The sequence below is a fragment of the Rhinatrema bivittatum genome, chromosome 4, assembly GCF_901001135.1.
Source record: "Rhinatrema bivittatum chromosome 4, aRhiBiv1.1, whole genome shotgun sequence".
NCBI lineage: Eukaryota > Metazoa > Chordata > Amphibia > Gymnophiona > Rhinatrematidae > Rhinatrema > Rhinatrema bivittatum.
Genome location: NC_042618.1, coordinates 366,876,540 through 366,902,408, shown reverse-complemented (window position 1 = coordinate 366,902,408; position 25,869 = coordinate 366,876,540). Strand labels below are relative to the sequence as shown.

At 45.3% G+C, this 25,869-nt stretch overlaps 1 protein-coding gene across 1 annotated transcript in view; it reads left to right on the top strand.

Annotated features, from left to right (window-relative positions):
• The window catches only part of ACAD9 (acyl-CoA dehydrogenase family member 9), a 149,559-nt gene extending 128,523 nt beyond the window's left edge, over nucleotides 1-21,036 (top strand). The window contains exons 16-18 of the mRNA XM_029600815.1: nucleotides 18,268-18,396; nucleotides 20,150-20,222; nucleotides 20,370-21,036. Of these exons, the coding sequence (XP_029456675.1) occupies nucleotides 18,268-18,396; nucleotides 20,150-20,222; nucleotides 20,370-20,470 (303 nt within the window). The 3' untranslated portion in view covers nucleotides 20,471-21,036. The remainder of the gene's footprint in view (nucleotides 1-18,267; nucleotides 18,397-20,149; nucleotides 20,223-20,369) is intronic.
• Nucleotides 21,037-25,869: the final 4,833 nt, after the last annotated feature.

Here is a 25,869-nt window from a genome sequence, read left to right as displayed (position 1 = left end):
GGCCCCATTCCCTGTGGTATACAGTGAGGATGAGGGTCCCTATGACCCCTGGGGGATGAACAGATGGAATCCTCCAAAGAAGATTCAGATGGTTTCCCATCAGACCCTTCTCGAGAGGAGTGAAAGAAATCCCCACCTGAGGACTTGACCTTTGCAAGTTTTGTCAGGGTGATGGCGGAGGCCATCCCATTCCAGCTTTTGACCGAAGAAGATGCCAGGCACAAAAAGCTTGAGGTTCTTCAGTTCGTGGAGCCTCCTAAGGAGATTGTAGCGGTCCCGGTACACGAGGTCCTTACAAAGTTGCTGCTGAGGATTTAGGGACATGCCCTCACTGTGCCTCCTCATGAATAAGAAGGCGGACGAGGTTTACCTCATCCAAAAGGCTGACAGATTTGATAAATGTCAGCTGCCCTGCCACTTGGTGATGGTTGAATCCGCCCTCAAGAGAAGGGCCAAGCGCTCTTTGACCCACTCCTCGGCACCCCTGGGGGAGGACTACAGATCATTAATGCTCTTGGGAGGAAGGTGTTCCAAGGCACCCGCTTATTACCCGCATCATTCTATATGAGCCAATTCTCATGGGACATCTAGAAGCAGGTGCAGGTGGTGACTGAGCAGCTGCCTCAACAGAAGCAAGACACCCTCATTTCGCTGGTGCACGAGGGTTTGGAGTGTGGAAAAAATGAGGTCCCTGCAACCTGCAATGTTTTTGAATTTGTATCGAGGGTCTCTGCAGCGGGAATCGGCGCCTACTGCCTGGCATGGCTAGACTAGAGGTACAGGAACGACTCGTTGACGTGCTATGCACTGGAGAGAATCTCTTCAGAGAGAGAGTGAAGGATGCTGTGGCCCAACTCTGGGACCATCATGAAACTCTCCACCAGCACTCTGGACCCATCCTCCTCATCCAGGAGGCCATCAAGGCAGGGACCCAGGAGTCTTTATTTTGCCAAAGGAAGTGCTATCCTCCGCCTCCTTGATCTCGTTCACACCATCATAATTCCTGCAGCCGTTCCAGGCAGCAGAGAATTCCCAAGACCCAGCCAGCTCCTCGGTCAACTCTGGGTATAGAGTTTTGACTGGGCCATACTGCAGTTCTTTGCAAACCAGTGGCTCAGTATAACCTTTGTAAAGACCTTTGGCCAATATCATAAACTGCTCCCTTTCTCAAGGAATCTACCCTGACAGTCTAAAAACCGCCTCCCTCAAACCCCTCCTGAAGAAACCTAACCTGGACACAACAGATCTCGCCAATTTCCTCCCCATCTCTAATCTCCCTCTGCTTGCTAAACTCACGGAGAAATTGGTAAATACACAACTCTCAGACTACCTGGAGGAACACAAAATCCTCTACCCTTCCCAATACGGCTTCCGTAAATCACTCAGCACGGAAACCCTCCTTATCTCCCTCTCAGACCCATATCCTCATGGGCCTAGACAAAGGACTCATTCCTTCTAGTCCTTCTAGACATCTCTGCTGCCTTCGATTCCGTGAATCACGCCATCCTACTAAATCGCCTCTCAGACATCGGATTATCAGGATCAGTCCACAGATGGTTCAAATCCTTCCTCAGCAACAGAAACTTCAAAGTCAAAATTAATAATAAAGAATCTCCTGACATCAAATCATCTTTAGGCGTACCCCAAGGCTCCTCCCTGTCATCTACCCTCTTCAATATTTACCTCCTGCCCCTCTGTCAGCTGCTCACAAACCTAAAATTAATACACTACCTCTACGCAGATGACGTACAGATTCTGATTCCCTTAACAGAATCCCTCCCTAAAACACTCACTTACTGGGAAAACTGCCTCAAATCCATTAACCGCCTCCTCGCCAGCCTGAACCTGGTTCTCAATGCGGCCAAGACTGAACTCCTTCTCATCTCTGCCGACCACACGGACCTAACCTATCAAACACCCCCCAACACCCAGATCACGCAAGTAAGAGACCTCGGAGTAATCCTAGACAACCATCTGAATCTAAAGAAATCCGTTAACAACACAACTAAGGATTGTTTCTATAAACTACAAGTTCTAAAAAGGCTCAAACCCCTCCTCCATTTCCAGGATTTTAGGACGGTCCTCCAAACCATGCTCTTTTCCAAGATAGACTATTGCAACACTCTCCTCTTGGTCTCCCCATCTCCACCACCAAACCTCTACAGATGCTCCAGAATGCAGCAGCTAGAATCTTAACCAAAACCAACCGGAGAGCGCACATCACTCCCATCCTCCGGAACCTGCATTGGCTGCCAATAAAATACAGAATCTTGCACAAGTCCCTCACCATAATCCACAAAACCATCCACAATCAGCAACAACTAGACCTTCAGATCCCACTCAAACTATCCTCATCTTCAAGACCCATCAGAGAAGCATATAAAGGAACCCTGCAAGTTCCCTCAACCAAAGCCACGCGCCTATCAAGTACCAAAGAACGTGCATTCTCTACAGCGGGTCCTGATATTTGGAACAACATGCCTACAGGCCTCAGACTGGAACCCTGCCTTCTAACCTTTAGAAAAAAACTTAAGACTTGGCTTTTCCTTCAAGCCTACCCTTAATCTCTCAAAACCGTCAATTCACTAACTAATCAGACTCCGCTTACTCGTCTAGGTGTTCCCGCCTAGTATCAGTCATTATGTTATTTTATATAGACCCGCTGTTCCTTGTTTCTGGCTACCCTAGCCCCCAGGTTTATCTCCTTGTTTTTTGTAACTTTGCCTCTTGTTAAATGGTTTGTTTAAGTTAGACCCTTTTGATCCATGTAAACCGATTTGATATGATCCTATTCATGAAGGTCGGTATATAAACGTGTTAAATAAATAACCTCAGATCAGTGGGTTTTGTCCATTGTCCACCAGGGGTACCAATTAAACCTATTGGGTGTCCCATCATATTGCTCTCAGTGCCCTTTTGGGGGGCTGGTAGCGCATCAGTAGGTGCTACAAATAGTGGCACGCTCCTCCTCCTTAACGGCCAGAGTGGTCAAGCCCATACCACCAGGGCAAAGAGGGCAGGGATTCTACTCCAGATACTTCCTGATTCGAAAGAAAACAGGAGGTCTCCATTTCATCCTAGACCTGAGGGCCTTGAACAAGTTTCTAAAAAAAACCTATAAGTTGTACAGAGATGGGCATACCACCTACACCGTGGTGATATGTAGTAATGATAAGGACACATCAGGCAGGATTCGTGGTGAAGCGTGTCCCCGGGAAGGTCACCTCTCTCCTCCTTCCCCGGGGCTCCTTTTTATTGTACATAATTCCATCACAAAGCATGGCATGTAGATTTGTCATAACATCATTGGGTCTTTGCAAATACATACATCATTCATTGGATGTTAAAGCGACATACCATAAATGTCCTTCCTGGCCTTTATGCTGACTACGCATAAGCTAGCTGGCCAGGAGGGGGAAAGTTCATAAGCTGGACATTGAGACGGTTTTAAGATGTGTTAAACTAGCTGGCTAAGTGTAAGAGGAAGTAGGCACCGAGCAGTTTCGGTTTGATACAGTTTGAGATCTATTCCTGGGGCAGGCCTGTCTGGAGCAGATTGTTTGAGACAGATTTCCTGTCTCAGGGGCAGGAGGAAGCTTGCGCAATTCTGCTGTCTCCAGTGAATGCCGGAGAAAGAGGAAAGTTAGAGTTAACCCCTGAGATACTCCTTCAGGGGCTAAGCTTACGATCCCACAGTGATATGCGCTAATCGCACTAAGATGAACTCTGACAGAGTTGGTTTTTAAGCCAGCCTCTGACAGGTGTAGAAGTAGCCAAGCAGATTTTGTGTGGAGCAGGAGAATGGATCTAGGTAGGGGCTTCTGCTCACACCACATGGAAAACCACCTCCACTTCAGTCTGTAGGACTTTCTACTGGAAGCCTTTCTGGAAGCCACCAGGACCAGAGACACATCATCAGAAAGCTCAAGTGGCTGCAGGATTAACCTCTCAACATCCAGGCTGTGAGTGACAGGGCCTGGAGGTTGGGATGCCGCAGCTGCCCTGATCTTGCATGATGAGATCTGGGGAAGTCCCCAGACTCATCAGTAACCGGATAGACAGCTCCTGCTGGAATGGAAACCAGTCCTGTTTCAACCCAACCCTGCCCTGCCTCAAACTCCATAGTGTGTGTGTCTGTGAACTGCAGGCCTGCCACTGCCTTGAAATTGGCTCCCCTGCAGGCCCCCTCAGCAAACTATCTTATTTTTTTTTCCCCACACATTGGGCCGGATTTTATAAGCCCTGCGCGCGTAAATCCGGCTGGATTTACGCGCGCAGGGCACTTGCTTGCTGGCACGCCTATTTTGCATAGGCCGCCGGCGCGCGCACAGCCCCGGGACGCGCGTAAGTCCCAGGGCTTCGTAAAAGGGGCGGGGGGGCGTGGTGCCGGCCCAGGGGCGTGGTCGAGGCCTCCGGACCAGCCCCCGGGTCAGGTGATGGCGCGCCAGCAGCCCGCTGGCGTAAATCTGCCAACAAAGGTAGGGAGGGTTTAGATAGGGCCGGGGGGGTGGGTTAGGTAGGGGAAGGGGGCGGGGGGGGGGGGGGGGTGCGCTGCCTGTTCCCTCCGAGGCCGATTTCGGAGCGGCCTCAGAAGGAACAGGCAGCGCGCGCCGGACTCGGCGCACACAAGTTGCACAAATGTGCACCCCCTTGCGCGCGCCGACCCTGGATTTTATAAGATACGCGCGTAGCCGCGCGTATCTTATAAAATCCAGTGTACTTTTGTTCGCGCTTGCGTAAATTTATAAAATCTACCCCATTGTGAATCCCCTGCCAGGCCCGCCTGGCTGCCTCAATAATGGGCCGCATTGTTCAATTTCTCCCCTCTTCCAGTTCCAAGTTAATTTTCCCTGTTTTATTGTAACTTTCTCACACCCTTAATTGATTCACTGTATTTAAAGTTCACAGTTTTATTGGGAATATTGCTTATTACGTTATGCTATGCTTTACACACATTGTTATTTGTAAACCGGGTTGATGTGATGCCTGTCATGAAACTCGGTATAATAAAAATAATAAATAAATAAATAAATAAGCAGGCAGTAGCATAGGGGACACAGGAACGGCAGGAATCAAGTCTCACTCAGCTTTGCTTCCAGCATTTCATTGTCTTTTCATCATGAGAGGATATCCTATTTGGCCATTTTGATTGTAAAAAAACAGCAACGTTTTTGGACTACTTTCAGGGCTTTTCTATAATGAGGCAGGGTGAGGCGATTGCTTCAGATGGCAAAATCTGAGGCGGCAAAAAATGCCCCCTCAAAGTGCCCCTGTGGCATCTACCTCACCCTGCCCTGCCGCAGCTGCTGACTACCTCACACTTGGTGTTTCAAACCAGTTGCACTCGCCTACAAAAAAAATTTTAAAAGGTGCAGCAATCCCATGTCACACTGGCGCTGGATGCGCACAGGCTCACCATTTTGTCTCCTTCCTCATGCTTTGATGCCTGGCTAAGCAAGGTACCTGCATCCCAGTTGCAGTTTGGTGCTTGTGCAGAGCTGCCTGCAGTGCTTTCTGTTTTGCGGGCGGCATTTGATTCTCACATGGAACACAGATCATCAATCTAACTAGATAAACGAAGCTTGACCGACGTGCCGCAAATGCGCAGTAGAGAGCAGCTCTACCACGCATGTGCGGGCGAGCACGTCGGTCGGAGCCGAGCATGCACAAAAAAAAAAATGGCGCTGGGGCCGCAGGAGCGGGAGGAGCAGTAGCGGCGCGCGGGAGGGACCCCCCCCCCCGGAGATCTTCCGTCTGCCGGTTGTGGATGATCTGAAAGGGGAGGGGAATGAGAGAGGGGGAGAGAGTGAGGGGAAGGGGAGGGAGGAGGAGAGTGGGGAGGGGGGGAGGAGAAAGTGAGGGGGGGAGAGGGAGGAAGGGGGGAAGAGGGGAGAATGAGGGGGAGGGAGTGGGAAGGAAATGGACCGAAAAATTTTTTTTAAACGTAGCCCGTTGTTATGGGCTTAACGGCTAGTCATGTTATAAAAAAAACAAACAAACCCGGCAACAGATGATTTTAATGATAGTTACAAATTACTTCTCCTAGGACAGGCAGGATGGTAGTCCTCACAGATGAGTGACATCATCAGATGGAGCCCATCATAGAAAACTGAATGGCAGATGAAAATTATTGTGTGACAAATGCAAAGTGATGTCTATATGGAAAAATACTCCCCACTACAGGCACACAGTGCTGGGTTCTATACTGGAATTTACCATCCAGGAAAAAAACTTTTGAGTGGACAATATGTTGAAATCCTTGGCTCAGTGTGCAGCAGCTGTCAAAAAAGTAAATGTTAGGAATGATCCAAAAGGAATGGAAAATATCCTATTGCCTCTATCAAACCATGGGGAAGACCATACCTCGAGTACTGTATGCAGTTATGATAGACCCCATCTCATAAGACATAGAAGAACTAGAAAAGGTGGAGAGGAAGACAAAAATAACAAAGGGGATAAACAGCTCTCCTATGATGAGAGGCTATGCAGGCTAGGGATCCTTATGGAAAAGAGATGGCTGAGATGGAACATGATGGATGTTTATAAAATTATTAGTAGTATGGAATGGGTAAAGAAATTATGTTTATTTTCCCTTTCAAAAAATACTAAAACAAAACAAGGTCACACTCCATAAAACTAGCAATCACCAGATTTAAAACAATTAGTTGAAAGTATTTTTTTCACTTAGCACACAATCAATCAAGCTGTAGAATCTTTGGCAGATGATGTGATCAAGACAACTAGCATAATGGAGTTTAAAAGAGGTTTGGAAAAATTCCTAGAGGAAACATCTCTAACAAATTATTAGCCAGGTAGATAAAGGAAAGCTATTGCTATTCCTGGGAGTGAGTAACAGGAAATCTACTTTATGGGTTCTGCCAGGAACGTGCAACCTGGATTGGCTACTGTCAGAGACAGGATGCTGGGCTTGATGGACCTGTTGCGGGCTTTTGACTTGGGGAGAGAGTGGAGGCCAGCTCCCCGTGCCAGTGGATCCCTGCCCACCAGTCTGAGGCCAACTGTGTCTGTTCGCAGACCACTGGACTCCCATCACCACTGACCGGTGGATTCTGACCATCGTGAAACATGGTTACCGCTTGAACTTCAAAACGGTACCAGTGGATTCCCCGCCACTCTTAACGTGGAACAATTTGGAACATTAGGCTGTCCTCTAGTCCGAACTGTCGACCTTGTTGGAAGCTGGTGCAGTCGAACCCGTACCCCCTCGCAGCAGGGTTGGAGTTTTTACTCAAGCTTCCTGATACCAAAGATACAGGTGACCTTCGGCCCATTCTCGATCTCAGAGCCTTAAACAGGGTCTTACAATGAGAATGCTTCAAGATAGTCTCCTTGGGCACCCTGATCCCTCTCCTTCACAAAGGGGATTGGCTCTGCTCTCTCGATCTGAGGGACGCTTATGATTATATAGCCATATTCTCGCCTCACAGGAAGTATCTCCGCTTCCTCGTAGGCCACAGGCACTTCCAATACAGGGTACTGCCTTCAGCCTCGCCTCTGCCCTGACGGTCTTCACGAAATGCCTGGCTGTAGTGGGTGCACACTTGCACCACAGTGGGGTGTACATGTTCCCCTACCTGGACGACTGGCTTATCAGAAACACTACGCAGCAGGGTGCTGTACATTCCCTCTGCCTCATGGCCAAGGTGCTGCAATCACTGGAGTTCGTAATCAATCTCCCCAAATCTCATCTCAGCCCATCCCAGCAGCTGACGTTTATCGGAGCTCTGCTGGATACAACTCTCGCCAGGACATTTCTTCCCCGGGACCGTGCCCAGGCCCTAGTGTCACTAGCACACACAGTTGGAAAGTCTCTGTTAGGGTGCTACTCCGCTTGCTTGGGCACATGGCAGCCTCCGTACATATTACTCCACTTGCCAGACTAGCCATTCGTGTTGCACAGTGGACTCTCTGCTCTCAGTGGCTTCAAGCCACCCAGGCCTTCTCAGCACCAGTGTGAGTTACCTCACTGCTCCAGGCCTCCCTCTCCTGGAGGGAGAAGCTGCCCAAATTGGAAAGAGGCCTTCCCTTCCAAACCCATGTCCCCAAGTGATCCTGACCACCGATGCCTCCACCTTGGGCTGGGGAGCACATGTGAACAGTCTCTGCACATAAGGCTTGCGGTCAGAACAGGAAGCGTCTTGTCAAATAATCTTCCTGGATCTGCAAGCGATCCGGTACGCCCTCTCGGCGTTCCAGGATCTCTTGGCTCACAAAGTAGTCTTGATCCCGACCGACAACCAACTTGTGATGTGGTACATAAACAAGCAGGTAGGGATGGGCTCCTTCCTGCTTTGTCAGTAGGCGGTGCAGATTTGGGGCTGGGCCCTATCCAAGGGCACGCTCTTTCGAGCAGCTTACCTTGCAGGGACAGACAATATAGTAGTGGACCGCTTAAGTCGGACTTTTCACCTCCACGAGTGGTCGCTCAACCTGACAGTTGCGAACAGGCCCTGTGGGGCGATCCAGACATGGATCTCTTTGCCTCCCCTCGGAATTACAAAGTGCCCCACCTCTGCTCCCTGTACAGGGAGGACGGCAACCAGCCTCGGATGCCTTTGCCTGGTTTTGGGGCAAGGGCCTCCTCTGCGTGTACCCTCCACTCCCGCTGGTGGGGGAAAACGCTCGTGAAGCTCCAGCTGGACAGGGGCACCATGATCCTTATCGCCCCATATTGGCGATGACAGGTCTGGTTCCCGATCCTGAGGGATTTAGCGATCTAGGAAACCATTCATCTGGGCACCTCTCCCAATCTGATCACGCAGGTTGCGTCACCCGAACCTCCGGTCGCTGGCCATCACTACCTGGATGTTCAAAGGATAGTTTTACAGTCCCTCGACCTCTCTGATAATGTGTTGCAGGTACTGGTGGCTACCAGGAAGTCTTACCGATTGAAGTGGAGGAGGTTCTCCACCTGGTGTGAGGCGAAAGGCCTAGACCCTTTCTCGTGCCCCACTCCATGACTGTTTGACTACTAGTGGTCCCTCTCGGAGTCTGGGCTGCAGACTGCCTCGATCAGAGTCCACTTCTGTGCCTTCAGCGCATACCACCGGGAGATAAATGGTGCACCAATTTCTGTGCAACTCTTGGTGAGCCGCTTCATGAGGAGCCTATTGCAACTAAAGCCCCCTCTGCATCCTCCTGTTGTGTCCTGGGACCTCAACGAGGTGCTAGCACAGCTCATGCAGTCTACTTTAGAGCCTCTGTGCTCCTGCGAGCTTAAACATCTAGCCTGGAATGTAATTTTCCTAGTTGCAGTCACCTCCGCTCACAGGGTCTGTGAGCTTCAGGCATTGGTGACGTATCCGCCCTATATGAAATTCTTTCATGACAAGGTGGTTTTACACCCCAAGTTCTTGCCTAAGTTGGTGACTGGTTTCCATCTAAATAAGTCCATTGTTTTGCCCACCTTCTTTCCAAGGCCCCATGCCCACCAGCGTGAATGGGCTCTGCACAGCCTGGACTACAAGCGTGCCCTTGCCTTTTATCTTGAGTGCACTGCAGCCCACAGACAGTCCACAGAACTTTTTTGTCTCCTTTGACAAAAACAGACTGGGTGCTGCAGTGGGCAAGCACACCCTTTCTAACTGGTTGGCAGACTATATATCCTTCTGCTATGAGCAGGCGGACCTTCCACTCGGAGGCCGCATCAAAGTGCACTCGATTAGGGCACTTTGATGCGGCCTCCGCATCAAAGTGGCGCACTTTCATGTGATCCCCATCATTGAGATCTGCAAGGCTGTGACGTGGAGCTCCCTGCACATGTTCGCCGCCCATTACTGTTTGGACAAGGATGGTTGACAAGACAGTACCTTTGCCCAGTCTGTCCTTCATAATCTGTTCCAAGCATAAGAACCCATCTCTCCCTACTTAAGGCCCAGTATCTGGTTCTTGCTGCCTCCCCTTGCCTCCCACAGCACTTCTGTTGTTGTGTCCTCTGGCACGTGGTTTAGGGCTGTTAGTCCTCAGGAAACCCGCCCACCACCCTGCGGAGTTGGGTTTGCTGTCAGTTTGTTGTTTTACTTTTTGATCGTCTTTTGGCTAAAATACAAGACTAAAAAGGGACCTCCGCATGGCCGTTCGGATAATGGCATGCTGTGCCAGGCTCCATCTGATGATGTCACCCGTCTGTGAGGATTAACATCCTGCTGTCCTAAGAGAACACCTATTACAGGTAAGCAACTCTATTTTGTAATAGGTCTGAAATTTCATTTTTTAGTTCTTTGACTGACTCCTCCACTGGCAAAAGCAGTTCTATGGGACCAGCTCCAGTTCCTTCTGGATCCGGCTGCTTTTTCTTGGGTGGAATTCTTTCAAGGCTTACAAGCCTTTCTTCGTGCGCAGTCCTCCGCTTCCCCCATTTTTGTCTGGTCGGACTCTCAGTTGGTGACTTCTCCCTCTTCCAGTCCTATGCTTAAGCGCCAGGGCTTGCCCCGGCTCCCTGCGGGTGTTCCCAATAGGAATCCAGATGGCACTGATGATGTGGTTGATCCAGATTCCCTGGAAGAAGGGGAAATTTCTCAAGGGCTGGAACCGTATCAAACCATGTTTCATAGAGATGAACTGCCGGCCCTTATTCCCTAGACCTTGAAACACCTGGGTGTTTCTGGTTCGGATGCTACGTCAGAGCCGAGGAAGAATCCAATTTTGGTTTCCTTACGTAAAGCCTCTTGTGTTTTTCCCAGTGATGGATGCCATCCAGGAATTGATTGATCTGGAATGGGATGCCCCAGATGCAAATTTTAAATGGGGTCGGATATTGGAAGGCCTGTACCCCCTGGATACGGCTGTGAGAGAGCATTTGCATTTTCCCAAAGTGGATGCTCTGTTATGTGCTGTGACTAAGCGGATGACTATCCCTGTAGAGGGAGGAGCGGCCTTGAAGGATATACATGATAGAAGGATTGAGGCTATTCTTAAGCAAGCTTTTGAGGCAATGGCGATTAATTTACAGATTGCCTCCTATTGCACTCTAGTGGCGAGATCTCTTCTGCTTCTTTCTCAGGAGGTTGATGAGTCTGGAGGGAATTCCTGAATGGTTATGGATGCAGGCTGTGATATGGTCCAGACCTCGGCCAGAGGAGTTGCTTCGGTGATTGCAGCCAGGTGTCAACTCTGGTTGCGAAACTGGTCAGCTGAGACAGCTTCCAAAGGCAATCTTACCAAGATGCCTTTAAGGCTTGCTCTTGTTTGGGAGCAAGTTGGAGAAACTGGCCAGAAAGTGGGGTGAGTTACCGGTGCCTCGGTTGCCAGAGGATAAGAAACAGTTACAGCGCCCCTTTGGTATGATGGGCCATTTCTGGGGTTCCAGGCATTTTCGTCCCTACAGAGGGATGACCTTTCAGCAGACTTGACCTTTCGATAGGTCTCAGTCCTTTCGTCCTCAGCAGCCCAAGAGAAGAGCAGGCTCGAGTGGTGGACCTTCCCAATGAAGGTTTGCCGACCCACCTTCCTGAATAGGAAATAGGGGGATGTCTCTCTCTTTTATCAGAGGTGGGTCGAGATTACGTCGGATCGGTAGGTTCTGGAGGTGATATGTGAAGGGTATGCACTGGAATTTCACAGTATTCCTTGGTACGTGTTCATGCTATCTCCTTCCCACTTCCTGCAAAAGGGAAGCAGGCAGTGGAGTTCACATTTCAAAGGCTCCTCAAACTGAGGGCTGTGGTTTCGGTGCGCACGTCTCAAGCAAGTATGAGGTGATATTCCATTTATTTTGTTGTGCTCAAGAAGGAGGGCTCCTTTCATACCATCTTGGATCTCAAGAGGGTCAACCCTCACTTGAAGGTGACTCATTTTCAAATGGAAACCTTATGCTCTGTAATAATGGCGGTGCAGTCGGGGGAATTTCTGGCCATCTGATTGGAACACTAACGCTTTCTATGCTTTGTGGTGTTGGGGCCCCATTATCAGTTTGTGTTGCCTTTTGGTCTTACCACCATTCCCAGAACATTTTCCAAGATTATGATGGTGGCAGTGGTGGCTTTGCGTAAAGAAGGAATCCTGGTGCATCCATATTTGGACAACTGGCTGATTCCAGCCAAGTCTCAGGAAGAGAGCTGCCTGGTGACACACACACAGTGATTTTATTGTAGGAGCTTGGTTGGGTGGTGAACCTGACCAAGAGCAATCTTCAACCATCCCAGTCATTGGAGTATCTGGGGGTCCGGTTCGACACTGGACAGGACAGAGTTTTCCTACTGGAAGTTCAGATCCAGAGATTGATATCTCAAGTGCAACAGTTGATGAACCCTATATGGCCAATGGTGTGGTCCTACCCACAGGTACTCGGTTTAATGGTAGCTACCCTGGAACTGGTACCATGGGCAAGGGCACATATGCGTCCTCTTCAGTGCTCTCTATCTTGTTGGAACCCACAGTCTCAAGATTATGCAGTTCAAATCTACTTGCCATTGGAAATCTGCTTCCACCTCCAGTGGTGGTTGCAGGAGGATCATCTGAGAAAGGAAGTTACCTTGTCCTTTCCGAACTGGTTGATACAACAGATGCAAGTCTCTAGGGTTGGGGGGGATCACTGTCTGGAGTTAACGACCCAGGGGTGCTGGAATGCCGAAGAGTCCCGCTGGAACATCAGTCGCTTGGAGGCCAGGATGGCACGGCTGGCATGCTTGCAGTTCAGCCACAGGCTGCGGAATCAAGCAGTTCGCATGATGTCAGAAAACACGATGACGATGGCCTATATCAATTGCCGGGGAGGAACCAGGAGCCAGCAAGTGTCGCAGAAAATAGCCCAGCTGATGGAATGGGCGGAAGGTCATCTGCAGAAGATCTCAGCCTCTCAAATTGCAGGAAAAGCCAATGTAAGAGTGGACTTTCTCAGCAGGGAGAGTCTGGACCCAGGAGAAGTGGGTGATGTCAGCTGATTGTGAATTGCTGGGGCCTTCCGTTTCTAAACCTGCTGGTGACTTCTTGAAATGTGAAGGTTCCTCGCTTCTACAGTCGCAGGAGAGATCCATGGTCCCTGAGAACAGATGCACTTGTAGAGGTCTGGCTGGAAGACAGATTGCTTTGTCTTTCCTCCATGGCCCTTGCTGGGCAGGATAATTCTCAAGATTGAAGGCCACAGAGGGCTAGTACTCCTAGTTGCACTGTACTGGCCCAGGCGTCCATGGTATGAGGATTTGCAACGAATTCTGGTGGAGGCCCCCCCTTCGTCTTCCGCCGCACATGGATCTGCTTCACAAGGATCCAACTCGATTCTGTCTTACAGTTTGGCTCTTGAGAGGGCTCGCCTGTTAAAGCATGGTTATTCCTGTGTGGTTATTGCCACTTTACTCCGTGCTCACAGGTTTTCCACTTCCTTGGGTTTCGAGAGTTTTGGGGTTTGGAGAGTTTCTGAAGCCTGGTGTGAGGAGCGAGGTGTTCTTCCTCGTTCAGTTAAGGTCCCTCTCATTCTTGATTTTTTGTAGGATGGACTGAATAAAGGCTTGGCACTTAATTCCTTGAAGGTGCAGGTTGCGGCTCTTGCCTGTTTCAGAGGCCTGGTAAATCTCATCCTGATGTGGCCCTTTTTTTTTTTTTTTTTTTGAAGGGATTGAAGCACCTTAGGCCTCCCTTGAGGTTACTGGTTCCATTATGGAGTCTTAATTTGGTGCTGGACTTTTTGGCAGGCCCTATACGTTCCGACCACTGCATAGCCTTTCCTTACGGTTGTGACTTTGAAGACTGTGTTCCTGGTGGCTATATGTTCTGCACATTGGATTTCTGAAGTGCAGGCATTGTCTTGCTGAGAGCCATTCCTTCGGGTGACTCCAGAGGCGTTACAGCTGCATACTGTTCCATCCTTCTTGCCCAAGGCAGTCTTGGACTTTCATTGAATCATTCCATCTCCTTGCCATCCCTAGATATGGTCAGGGATGCGAAGGAGTTTCGCCCTTTGCGCTCCTTGGATGTTAAACGTCTTGTTGTGTGGTATCTAGAGGTCTCAGAGTCATTTTGAAAGACAGATCGCCTGTTTTTCCTCCATGGCAGGAGTAAGCAGGGCACTCCAGCTTCGCGGGCCACCATAGCTCATTGGATTAAGAAGGTGGTCAGGGATGTGAAGGAGTTTCGCCCTTTGCGCTCCTTGGATGTTAAACGTCTTGTTGTGTGGTATCTAGAGGTCTCAGTCATTTTGAAAGACGGATTGCCTGTTTTTCCTCCATGGCAGGAGTAAGCAGGGCACTCCAGCTTTGCGGGCCACCATAGCTCATTGGATTAAGAAGGTGGTCACGGCTGCATATGTAGATGCTGGGAAGACATTGCCTACTCAGATTAGGACTCATTTCACTAGGGCCCAGGCAGTGTCATGGGCGGAAGTCAGTCTCTTGTCTCCCATCGATATTGTCTCTTGTCTCACAGCGAACTGTGAAGGATTTCAAAGGGGCGTGGGATAAACACTGTGGGTCCATAAAGTCTAGAGGATGTGTATGAAGAGTGGGTGGCTCGTGGGAATGACGGCTACTACCGGAGATAATACCCTTATTCAATAAACATACACAGGTAATGTGACTCCAACATTGCTCTAAGCTTCAACAGTAAGAGGTAATGTGGGGGAAAAAAAAAGATTTCCATTCACAAAAAAGCAGGGAGTAGCTTGCTTGTTACAGCGGATACTACTCCAAACCAAATAAGCCTGATACTTCACTTTCAATGCATATCCAGCACAGCTCTCTGCTTCAACGGCAGGGGAGAAAGTCTGATACTTCACTTTTAATGCATATTACTCTCTGCTTCAACGGCAAGGGAGAAAGTCTGATACTTCACTTTCAATGCAAAGCCAGCATAGCTCTCTGCTTCAATGACAGGGGGAATGAAGAAAAGTGGATCTATATACAGACAACAACCAACAAGGACTGAATTACATAGTTGGGGTAAACAAGCATGGGTGTAGCTTGCTTATTGCGACAGTTACTATCCCTAACTAATTAAGCTAGATATTTCACTTAGATGCAGTTCCAACACTGCTCTCTACATTAATGGAGGGGGGAAGGGAAACAGAACCAAAAGGTTACTAAGGGCCAAGAGTAGCAGATAAGTATGAGAAAAAAAAAAAAGAGTGCAAATGCTTGCTGGGCAGACTGGATGGGCCGTTGGTCTTCTTCTGCCGTCATTTCTGTGTTTCTATATCATCTGCCGAGCTATGACGTGGTCCTCCTTACACACTTTTTCCAGGTTTTACCATCTGGATATTCAAACCCGGTAGGATGCAGCCTTTGCACATGCGGTGTTGACTAGACCACGGGCAGCCTCCCACCCTGTTGGGGAGTAGCTTTGGTACAGCCCACTGGTCTTGAATCCATTTGTCTACATGCTAGGAAATGGAGAAATTATTTCGTTTTCCTTAGTGTAGACAGATGGACTCAGCTTCCCGCTGTCAGCTGCCGCATCAAGGTGTCAATTGTCTTTCTGTGGGGCTGTGGGTCCCAAGGGATTGCTGGTAAATGTCCATCCACTCCCTAGCTTGGGGTACCTAGAATCTTATGTAAGTTCAGTGTTTATGGTTGGTTCAGTACAGTTCTGGTTACCTGTTTTTAATCAAGTTTTTTGCTAGTCTGTGCACAGTTGCTTTTGAAGAGAATACTGGCAGGCTAGGGTCACTGCAGCATTATGTATACTGTGATGTCAACTTGCTCCATCTCCATCTGCTAGCAGGGGAGCATAAACCTACTGGTCTTAGTCCATCTGTCTACACTAAGGAAAACGAAATTATCAGGTAAGTAATTTCTCCAATTCTGAGCGCTAATGAGAAGTGCTTTTAAAGTTGCATAAATGAAAATGTAGAGCAAAAGAAGCTATGGCTTCTGTGAGAATAATACATGCACTACTTCCTTATGAAACGGTCTCACTAAACAGGTCAATTAAATTTTGTTTTTCTCATACAGTTCTTTGTACTACTTAGGCACTGAAGGCATCTGATTTGAATTATTTTTCAAACACTAATAAGTAACTTAAGAAGAACAACTAACATCTGCCTGTAATTCTATAAAATTAAGTCATGTTTTCCTGGTAATGGAGCATGCAAATGACACCCAGATGAAAAAGTAGAGAAGAGGTGCAAGTACAAAGTTCCAGATTAGATTTGCTTTCTGTATGTGTGCAGGAACACACACATGTTTTGACAGAGAGCCTTGGGTGACTTATGAGACATAACATGCATTGCTTTCTTGACATGGACAGTGGGTTAGTTTTTTAGCTCATATTCTTAAATGTCACTGCACCTATGTTTAATAGTATTTTGGGGCTTTGAAATTTGAGTAATTTACTATATAATCTGTTACACTGTATCATGTCACCAAAAGGCTTGCCTTTAGACATCCTGTTATATGTAAACTGGTGTGATATTTCAAATTGAATATTGGTATAGAAAAATAAATATAATCAGATTGTTGTATTATATAGTTGTATAAGTGTCTTTTCATGCATCAGTTTGTGACATCAGAACTGTCAGAATTTACATTATAGTGCTGTTTGAAATCTGCACCATAGTAGCCAAAATTCGTCAAGGGGGGAGGGGAACCAAACTCAGAACTGACCTCCAGAAACTGGATCACTTAGCATCTCTCTCTTCTAAACCAAAGAAGGAAAAAGCTTTTCTTCTTCCAGGACTCTAATTATTGCTTAAACAAACATCTTTATCTAATGCTTGTAGTCAAGTTTTCATACATGTTAAAAAAAATTAGATTCTGTAGGTGAACATATAAATTTTGCTTCTGATTTCAACTGATTGTCAATAGAGCTTTGCAGTTTTGACCTTTGTGTACTGACCCATTAAATGAGAATGCAAAAAAAATTTAGTCCATGGAAAATAGCTGCAATCTACACACGGGCCACAACATGGGACTATTTCTCCACACAAAATAAAATCTTTCTTAGGAAAAAAAATGTACAATATTTTATTTATTTAACATTTATATATTGCATAATCATTATGAGAACAATAAAAGTGGTTTACAAATTAAACTCATAATTAAAAATAAAACATAAGTAAACAAAACTAAAAGAAACTAATTGTGCAAAAATAAAAACTCAGCTGCCTCCTCATCCTTGCTTATGCCACCTTAGGAAATAAATGTGCCTTCACTTGTTTGCAGAATTTCAGGTAATTTAACTCTGATAAACTATTCCATTATTGAGAAAGCTTGATTCATATTATGTACAAGGCCATTAACTATAAGTGAATGCAGACCTGCTAGAATGCTGATCCTTACAACTTTCATCCATCCATTAATTTTTGCATACTGCATGGATCGATCTATTTCAGTATTAGCCACTAAAATAAATATAGACATACGTTGCCTAACTCAGGCCAAAATTGTGGACTGCATCGGATATGCACCACATGTATGATCCCTGACTTGCCTCTAGATTCATCAAAATGCTATAATTTTTGCATGGATAATTTTAGAATTACCAAATCACGTGCTATGTTAGTGCTTCATATAGGTAGTAAAGTTTTCACACCCTGAGAAAGAGAGAGAGACTGAGACTCTTTATAAGGCCTTCAAAGTAGTCAACTAATTTATATCACTATAGGAGGGCCAGCTAGTAACTTGAGGAGAGGATTTGGTGGTGATGTAGGGTTTTGGGGCCAGTTTTATGTACAGAATGAGACGTATGAAGAGCAGCAGTGAAGATTTAACATCATTTGGAGTGAGGAAAGTCAGACTAAGATGAGATTATGTCAATGTTCTCTTGCCCTAGCCTGATAGTACCCTGGTATGTATGTATATCACCCCAGAGGCTCTCTTTCTCTCTCTGTCTATTCCACTCCACTCCCCTTTCTTCTCTCTCCCCTCTCCCAAAAATGACCGAAACAGAATTTGCAATACTTCTCGCAAATTGCATTACCGCCATTTCGGGCATATCGCACAGCTTAACACCAGGAAAAAAGGTGTAGTTATTTCCAGCATTAAAAGCATAGTGTGTTACACTATTGCATGGGCAGTAGTGCTCCTTATTTTCATCAATCCCGCCCCTTTGAACAAGTTTGCCAAATTTGCATTTGTGCCGTGTGCTGCAATAACTATCACAAGCGTTTTGGCGTTATCATGGGCATTAAAGCCATGACCCACTTTGATGAATGACCCTGTTGGTTAGGCCAGTGGGATAATTTGGGCTATATGTATGTTAATGGCTGAATGAATGACCTGATGTTGCTTTCTGGAATGGGCTGTAAATGATAGTTGCTTGGAAGGATTTAACATAATCTACTCTGAAAATCTTGGTTTTCATTTTCTTCATTTTTAGACTCTAGTGGATGAGCAGCTGGCTCTGAAAAAAGTGGCAGACATTCTAATTAATCTATATGCAATGACGGCTACCATTTCCAGGGCTAGTCGATCTATGCGCATTGGTTTAAGGAACCATGACCATGAAGTAAGCACAAAATTTCTTTCTAATCTAAAATTGTTTAAATCCTTTACAATTTTACTCAAAACTTCCTTATTGAGTTTCTGTATTTTCCCTGTCTGAGATTACAAAAACATGTTCCTTGAACTAAGAACAGTGCAAGTAAACTGGTTTGATGCACAGGTGAATGCTATGTATGAAGAACCAGAGCCATAGAAAAACCAAGGTCTACTTCCAGGCTGCATTAGAAATGCTCACATGCAGTTTTCTGGGGGAGGTCAGGGAATTACACAGACAGGAAAATGTTTCATGTGGGGGAGCGCATGTCAACATTTCCTTTTATTATGTAGCCACAACTTGTATGAGAATGTTGACATGCCCACATTACCCACACTTCTCTTAATTCCTTCTTTTGTTAGCTCACACCATTGTATGGTTTCTTTAAATGCTCAATGAGGCACCAGTATTACCCTACAAGAGGCCCTTGTTTCTTCGTACACGGCTTCATCAGGGGAAGATATCACCATCAAATTATTTTCACCGTCTTGCTTATAATAGACCAACCGCTATACCACAGAACACTATGGGCCGGATTTTAATACCTACGCGCGGGTGTACATTTGTGCGTGCAACCAGGCGTGCACCAATGTACGCCCGATTTTATAACATGCGCGCAGCCGCGCGCACGTTATAAAATCCGGGGTTGGTGCTCACAAGGGGGTGCACAATAGTGCACCTTGCGTGTGCCGAGCCCTGCTGGCTTTACCCGTTCCCTCCACCCCCCCCCCATCCCCACCTTCCCCTCTCTTCTCCTACCTAGCATGCCCCCCAGCCCTACCTAAAATCCCCCCAATCTTTATTTTATAAGTTGCGCCTGCCTCCAGGCAGGCGTAGGTTGTGCGCACGGGCCGACAGCCAGCCCACGATCCCGAGCATAGCGGCAAATGGCCGCTATGCCTGGAGGCTCCGGCCCCGCTCTCGCCCTTTTTTCAAGCCCCAGGACTTAATGCGCACTGCCGAGCCTTTTGAAAATCTGCCCCATGGGTCTTTAATCTCGTTCAAACAGCACACTAAACAGAACACATGGTGTTGTCACTGCAACCTTCAAAGTAACTCACTCCAACACCATTCACGAAGGGCGGTCCAAAACATTTTCCATAATCGCCACACTTCTTTTCAAAAGGGCCTCTTGTAGGGTGATACTGGTGCCTCATTGAGCATTTAAAGAAACCATACAGTGGTGTGAGCTAACAGAAGAAAGAATTAAGAGAAGTGTGGGTAATGTGGGCACGTCAACATTCTCGTACAAGTTATGGCTACATAATAAAAGGAAATGTGTTATGAATTATATCATTGTGAAATTTTAGGGTTATCAAAGTATTGAAATATGTTAGTTGTTTATGACATTGTAGCTATAGACATATACATTTAGGGTTGTGAGTGGTATAGATACCACAGGGTATCCAGATATAGATATGACAGAGAAAATAATAGTAAATGTTGTATTAGTTACAGAATGACATTTATGCCCTATTTGTTGCTGTATATTGGTTTTTAATGAGTGGATGAGGGGAAAGGTTTTGTGATACGTGACACATTTTATTTAATTGTGATACAAATTTCATAATAAAGTTTGTTACCTCTCTTATGTGAATAGTGTCCTAATTGGCCATGTCCTTTTGGTTCTAGTTATACATTTGTTAAAAGTGATTTATGTTAACTTATTTTAAATGCATTGTTTAATATGCTGATTTTTTCCCCCTGCCTTGTTTGTGTATAGGTACTGCTTACAAATATGTTTTGCTCAGAGGCATATTTCAAGAATAATTACCTCATGACAGAGTTAAGTAAACGTAAGTTCAGTAACAGGGGTATGGGGAGGGACATTAATACAAATTTACATTGTTTTTTATTTTTATTTTATCTAATGTACCTGCAATTTTATTTATATTGACTACTTTGGCAAAGAAGAAAATATACTGTTTCATTTTACATTTTAGATGCTCCTGAAAATATGAGTGACAATATTAGAAAAATTGCCAAAGAAGTGTTGGAAAAGAGAGCATATGTATGTTCCCACCCACTGGACAGGACATTCTGAAGACTTGAAATGGGTTAAACTATTCTAAGATTCAAGCACAGAGAAAGAAACTATATACTGTCACAGGTGGAATATGATGTCTGAATTGATTGTTTGCAATATTTAGAAAATTATGATTTCAGCGTAAGAACTATAGCCGACCCTGATCACCACCTTTCAGATCTCACATCATAGCAGTGTATGTAAAAAACAAAAAAAAAATTTCCTAGACCAAAACTCGATGATGGTTCAGCTACATTTTGAAACATTGACTAATTACCAAATAATGCTTTATTACCTTAATCCAAATGCAGAATCTGAACTAGAATCCCACTTTAACATAGAGAAGAATATAAAGGCCAACTTCTCAAAAAATATTTTATTCTAAATTCAGTAAGTGAATAAAACTCAATGTTTTGGTCCTGGAAATGGGCTAATACATTGGGTTTTACATATACAATTACTGAATTTTTCGCTCCATAAGATGCACCTAGGATTCAGAGCGGGAAAATAAAAAAAAATAAAAAATGGTGTGCTAAACTGGCTCTGTTCCCGGGCGTCTGTGCGTCTTATGGAGCAAATTAGGGGAGGGCATAAAATGTTTTTTTTTTTTGTCCCCATTCCCCATCCCAACCCTTTAAATTTAATTAACTACAACCCCCCCCACCCTCCTGACCCCCCCAAAGACTTGCCAAAAGTCCCTGGTGGTCCAGCGGGGGTCCGGGAGCGATCTCCTGCACTCGGGCTGTCGGCTGCCATTATTCAAAACGGCGCCAATAGCCTTTGTCCTTACTATGTCACAGGGGCTACCGGTGCCATGTGACAGCCCCTGTCACATGGTAGGAGCAATGGATGACCGGCCTCATCTTGTGCTCCTACCATGTGACAGGGGCTGTCACATGGCAACGGTAGCCCCTGTGACATAGTAAGGGCAAAGGTTATTGGCGCTGTTTTGAATACTGGCAGCCGACAGCCCGAGTGCAGGAGATCGCTCCTGGACCCCTGCTGGACCACCAGGGACTTTTGGCAAGTCTTGGAGGGGGGGGGGTTGTAGTTAATTTTTTTTGTTTTTAATATTCGCTCCATAAGGCGCACAGATATTTTCCCCCCACTTTTGGGGGAAAAAATTGTCTTATGGAGCGAAAAATACGGTACATTGTTCTCACTGTAATATAAATGAATTGAAATAACAGCATTTTACATACTTTTTTTATGAGTATGTCGGCAACATATTTACAATTCAGATGACACATTGGAAGCAAGAACAAAAAAAAATCATTTCAATGGACTTATACCTATGCACTCCAAGATAGTCCAGAAAAGTCCCCAGTTTTTGTGTTCTCTTCCTTAGTAGCAATTGGGTGGTTGGTCTGCTGCCAGGGCCTGACATCTGTGGCTTATACTGATGTCAGGTGCAGTGTTTGGCAGCACTCTTCAACCAAATGACTGGATTGAACAGCTTGTGTTTTGTAACCAAAACACAAAAATATTTGATTGCATGGTTATAAGAAAGGAATTGTACTTTTAACACCCACGATTACAACCTGATCAGAATTTGAATACAAAATAAGTCTTTCTAAATACGAGTGGATTTAATGTTGCCTAGGACTTTGGGCCTGCTTTATAAAGGGCTTTCTCTCATGTTGTGCAGGTTGGAAAAACTAAGATTTTTCTTCATAATTTTGAAGAGTGGGTAAATGATACTTTCATATTTTATAAAATGGCAGTCTTAGTTCTAATGATTTTTAAAAAAATAATAATTTTGTTAGAGGGTCTCTGTGAGCACATGTACTAGATATGCTTGATATGTATCATATTTAAAAATAAAAATAGTGATCCATTAACATATTTCTTGAATTTTAACCTTTTTGGTAGTTAGAACTTACATGCATTTTTGTGTTGTGAAAGACCAGACTTTTTTAATCTGCTGCTCAGTGTGTTTTGGAGGCTATCAGCTGAAGATTTTGGGTCAGCGCATACATCTTACATTTTAATTCTGTACTCCTGAGTAAGTTGTGCAGCATTAAGTCCCATTCCCTTACTTTTCTTATTGAACAGATTTCAATAAAATATAGCAAACACTATTTGGGCTTTCTGGGTTGGATCATCTATTAGGAATGCTCGCACTTCTCCACTGCTTTTTGCTGCTTCATACTGTATGTAAGAGAAAATGGAATTTACTGACTCAAGCTGTAAGTCCCCTCCCTTTGTTTGGGGAGTCTTCCACTGGGATGTCATGCATAGATAGTACATACTGTAAAATAAATATTGCTTCTGGAATTTTCCTTTTGGTATAAGAACCATTTGTGGGTCCCGTATACCAAACTAAGGGCCTCATTTACTAAGGATGCTGTATTGTCCCATAAGACCCAGAATGGAAGAAAAACCTTACTAAATCAGGCCCTAAGTCACACAGGGCTGGTCTACGGCTATAGCAATCAATGCAACTGCATTAGTCCCTGCCATTTTTGGGGCCCCTGAGCGGGCTGAATAGAAGCAGCACTGAGAGACAGCTTCCAATGTTCCCTGTGTTGCCTCTGCCACATTACTGTTCTGCTGCTAGTTCCGTCCTGTAGGCCTTAAAAAAATAAATAAATAAAATAAATAAAAACTCCAGCTTTTTCTTTGCTGCCCCACAGCAGGACCATAACAGTGAGGTGCCAAAACTGTCCCTGCTCTGTGAGGAGAACTAAAGTGCATTACAAAGTGAGGGAAGAGATTTTCTATTTGGAATAAAATGTGGGGAGTTGAAAAAGTTTGGGTTTTTTTTGTTTTTGTTTTTTTTGCAGCCAGGTATGGGATGTAATTATAAAGATATTTGCCATATAGTGGTATATGTGTGTGGGGGAAGGGGAGAGAAGACTTACATATCTAGTGTTGCGTTGAGCCCAAACATTTCTTAAACCGAGCCTAAGTGGAATCACAAGTTTGAAATTTGGATGGAGACTTGCTTGAAGAAAGCAAAAAAAAATTATGGGAAAGCAGAATTTTTCCTAACAGGATTACACTGAGCTCTCTTAAGCATGGGCTAGGATTGCTGCCAATGCTGTTTACTCAGCAACGGAAATTTCTGTGTGGCAGGAGCCTGGCTTTCTGCCACATACCCATGCAACTTTAGAGGAAACAGTAAGAAAACATTTCAAATTGTAGTAAAATAACAGGGCAATGTAACTAGAAATTTTCTGACTGTATTGCTTGCTTAAAAAAATGAATGAGGCATCTCTTTGAGCCAGACAAAAAAACATTTTTTGAACAGGGATGTTTTCTATCGAGGACACTGTCATCCTAGGCCTATATTGCTAAACTCAAACAGAGCCTACGACAGAGAGTAAGTGGCGCACAGCTCCTAGCCCCAGCACCCTCGCTGCCTACAAGCTCATGCTTCACTACTACAAGAGCTCCACTCTGAAAGCAAAAAGGGACTTCTATGCTCATAAAATCCATGACCTCATCTTTGACGCTAAAGCCCTATTTTCATATGTATCTAATTTAACACAAATCAACACTGACATTCCACTCAACCAAGCTCAGTCTAAAGCAGAAGAGTTGGCCCTCTTCTTCCGAAACAAAATCACCAACCTCCTATCACAGCTTCCCTCCAACACCACCTCGCCCTCCAATGCATATCTCCACCCCAACAAAGACATATCTCTTAAATCATCACAGCCTCAGAGATCCAAGTTGTTTTGAAGAAAATAAAACCCTCCTCACATCCCCTCAACCAAATCCCTACCAAACTGCTCCAACTAATTCCCGACACCATCTCCAATGCACTGGCGGACATCATTAACTGTTCTTTATCCCAGGGAATTTATCCAGACGATCTTAAACTGGCCTCCATCAAACCTCTTCTAAAAAAAACCAAATCTGGATCCTATAGATCCCAATAGCTTCCGCCCGATTTCCAACCTGCCATTCATAGCCAAAGTCATGGAAAAATTAGTCAACACACAACTATCAGATTACATCGAAGACTTCAAAATTCTTTTCCCCACCCAATATGGATTCCGAAAAGCAGTAAGCCCTGAATCCCTACTCATATCCCTGACAGACCATCTCATCATGGGCCTAGACAAAGGCCATTCATTCTTATTGATTCTCCTGGATCTCTCGGCTGCATTTGACACCGTGAACCACTCCATCCTCCTAAACCAGATGTCAAACATAGGAATAACAGGCACTGCATTGGCCTGGTTCAAAACATTCCTTGACAACAGAGGATATAAGGTCAAAATACACAATAAAGAATCACACCGTCATCATACCTCATTAGGAGTTCCCCAGGGCTCCTACCTTTCCCCCATGCTTTTCAATATTTACCTTCTCCCACTATGCAAGCTGTTATCCAAAATGAACCTAAAACATTTCTTATACGCTGACTATGTCCAGATTGTGATCCCCTTCAAAGAATCCATCACTAAAACTCTTGAATACTGGGAAAACTGCCTTCAAGAAATCAATGGCCTCCTCACTAGCTTAAACTTAATTCTAAATACTTCTAAGAGCGAACGCCTTCTCATCTCCCCAGAAAACAGTACTATCTCTACAAATACACCAACAAACCTTCTTACTACCCAAGCAAGAGACTTAGGGGTCATTATAGATAACCGGCTAAATCTAAAATCGTTTATCAACAAAACAACTAAGGACTGCTTCTATAAACTACATGTCCTGAAAAGAATAAAACCACTGCTTCATTTCCAAGACTACAGAACGGTTCTGCAAGCTGTAATCTTCTCTAAGTTAGACTACTGCAACTCTATCTTACTAGGCCTCCCCTTATCTCACACTAAACCTCTCCAGATGGTCCAAAATGCGGCAGCCAGAATACTAACAAACACGAGGAGAAGAGACCATATTTTGCCCATCCTTAAAGAACTACACTGGCTGCCAATCCACTACAGAATCATTCATAAGTCCATTACCACTATCTATAAAGCCATCCATAACCATGCTCCACTTAACCTTCAAATCCCATTCAGAAAACATATCTCCTCCAGACCCATTAGAAAAACGTATAGAGATTCATTACATGTACCCAAAGCCAAAACTTCACATCATATAACATTTAGAGACCGGGCTTTCTCCACAGCAGGGCCTGCTCTATGGAACTCCATCCCTCCAGATCTACATCAAGAACCGTGCCTCCTAACTTTCAGAAAAAGGCTCAAAACATGGTGGTTTAAACAAGCCTTTCCAGACACCAACTAAACCGCAAGTCAATGAAATCCACAATCAGACGTTCCTAGAACTTTGTAAATAATTGCTCTCTATGTTAATTTTCCTATAGACTTTCCTCCTCCCAGTTCGAATCTCCCCTGTTTTATTATAACTGCAGTTGGTTTTTTTTTGTTTTGTTTTTTTTTCTTTTCACTTGCTACAATTTGTTAATATATTCTCTTATGTATTTTTTCACCCCC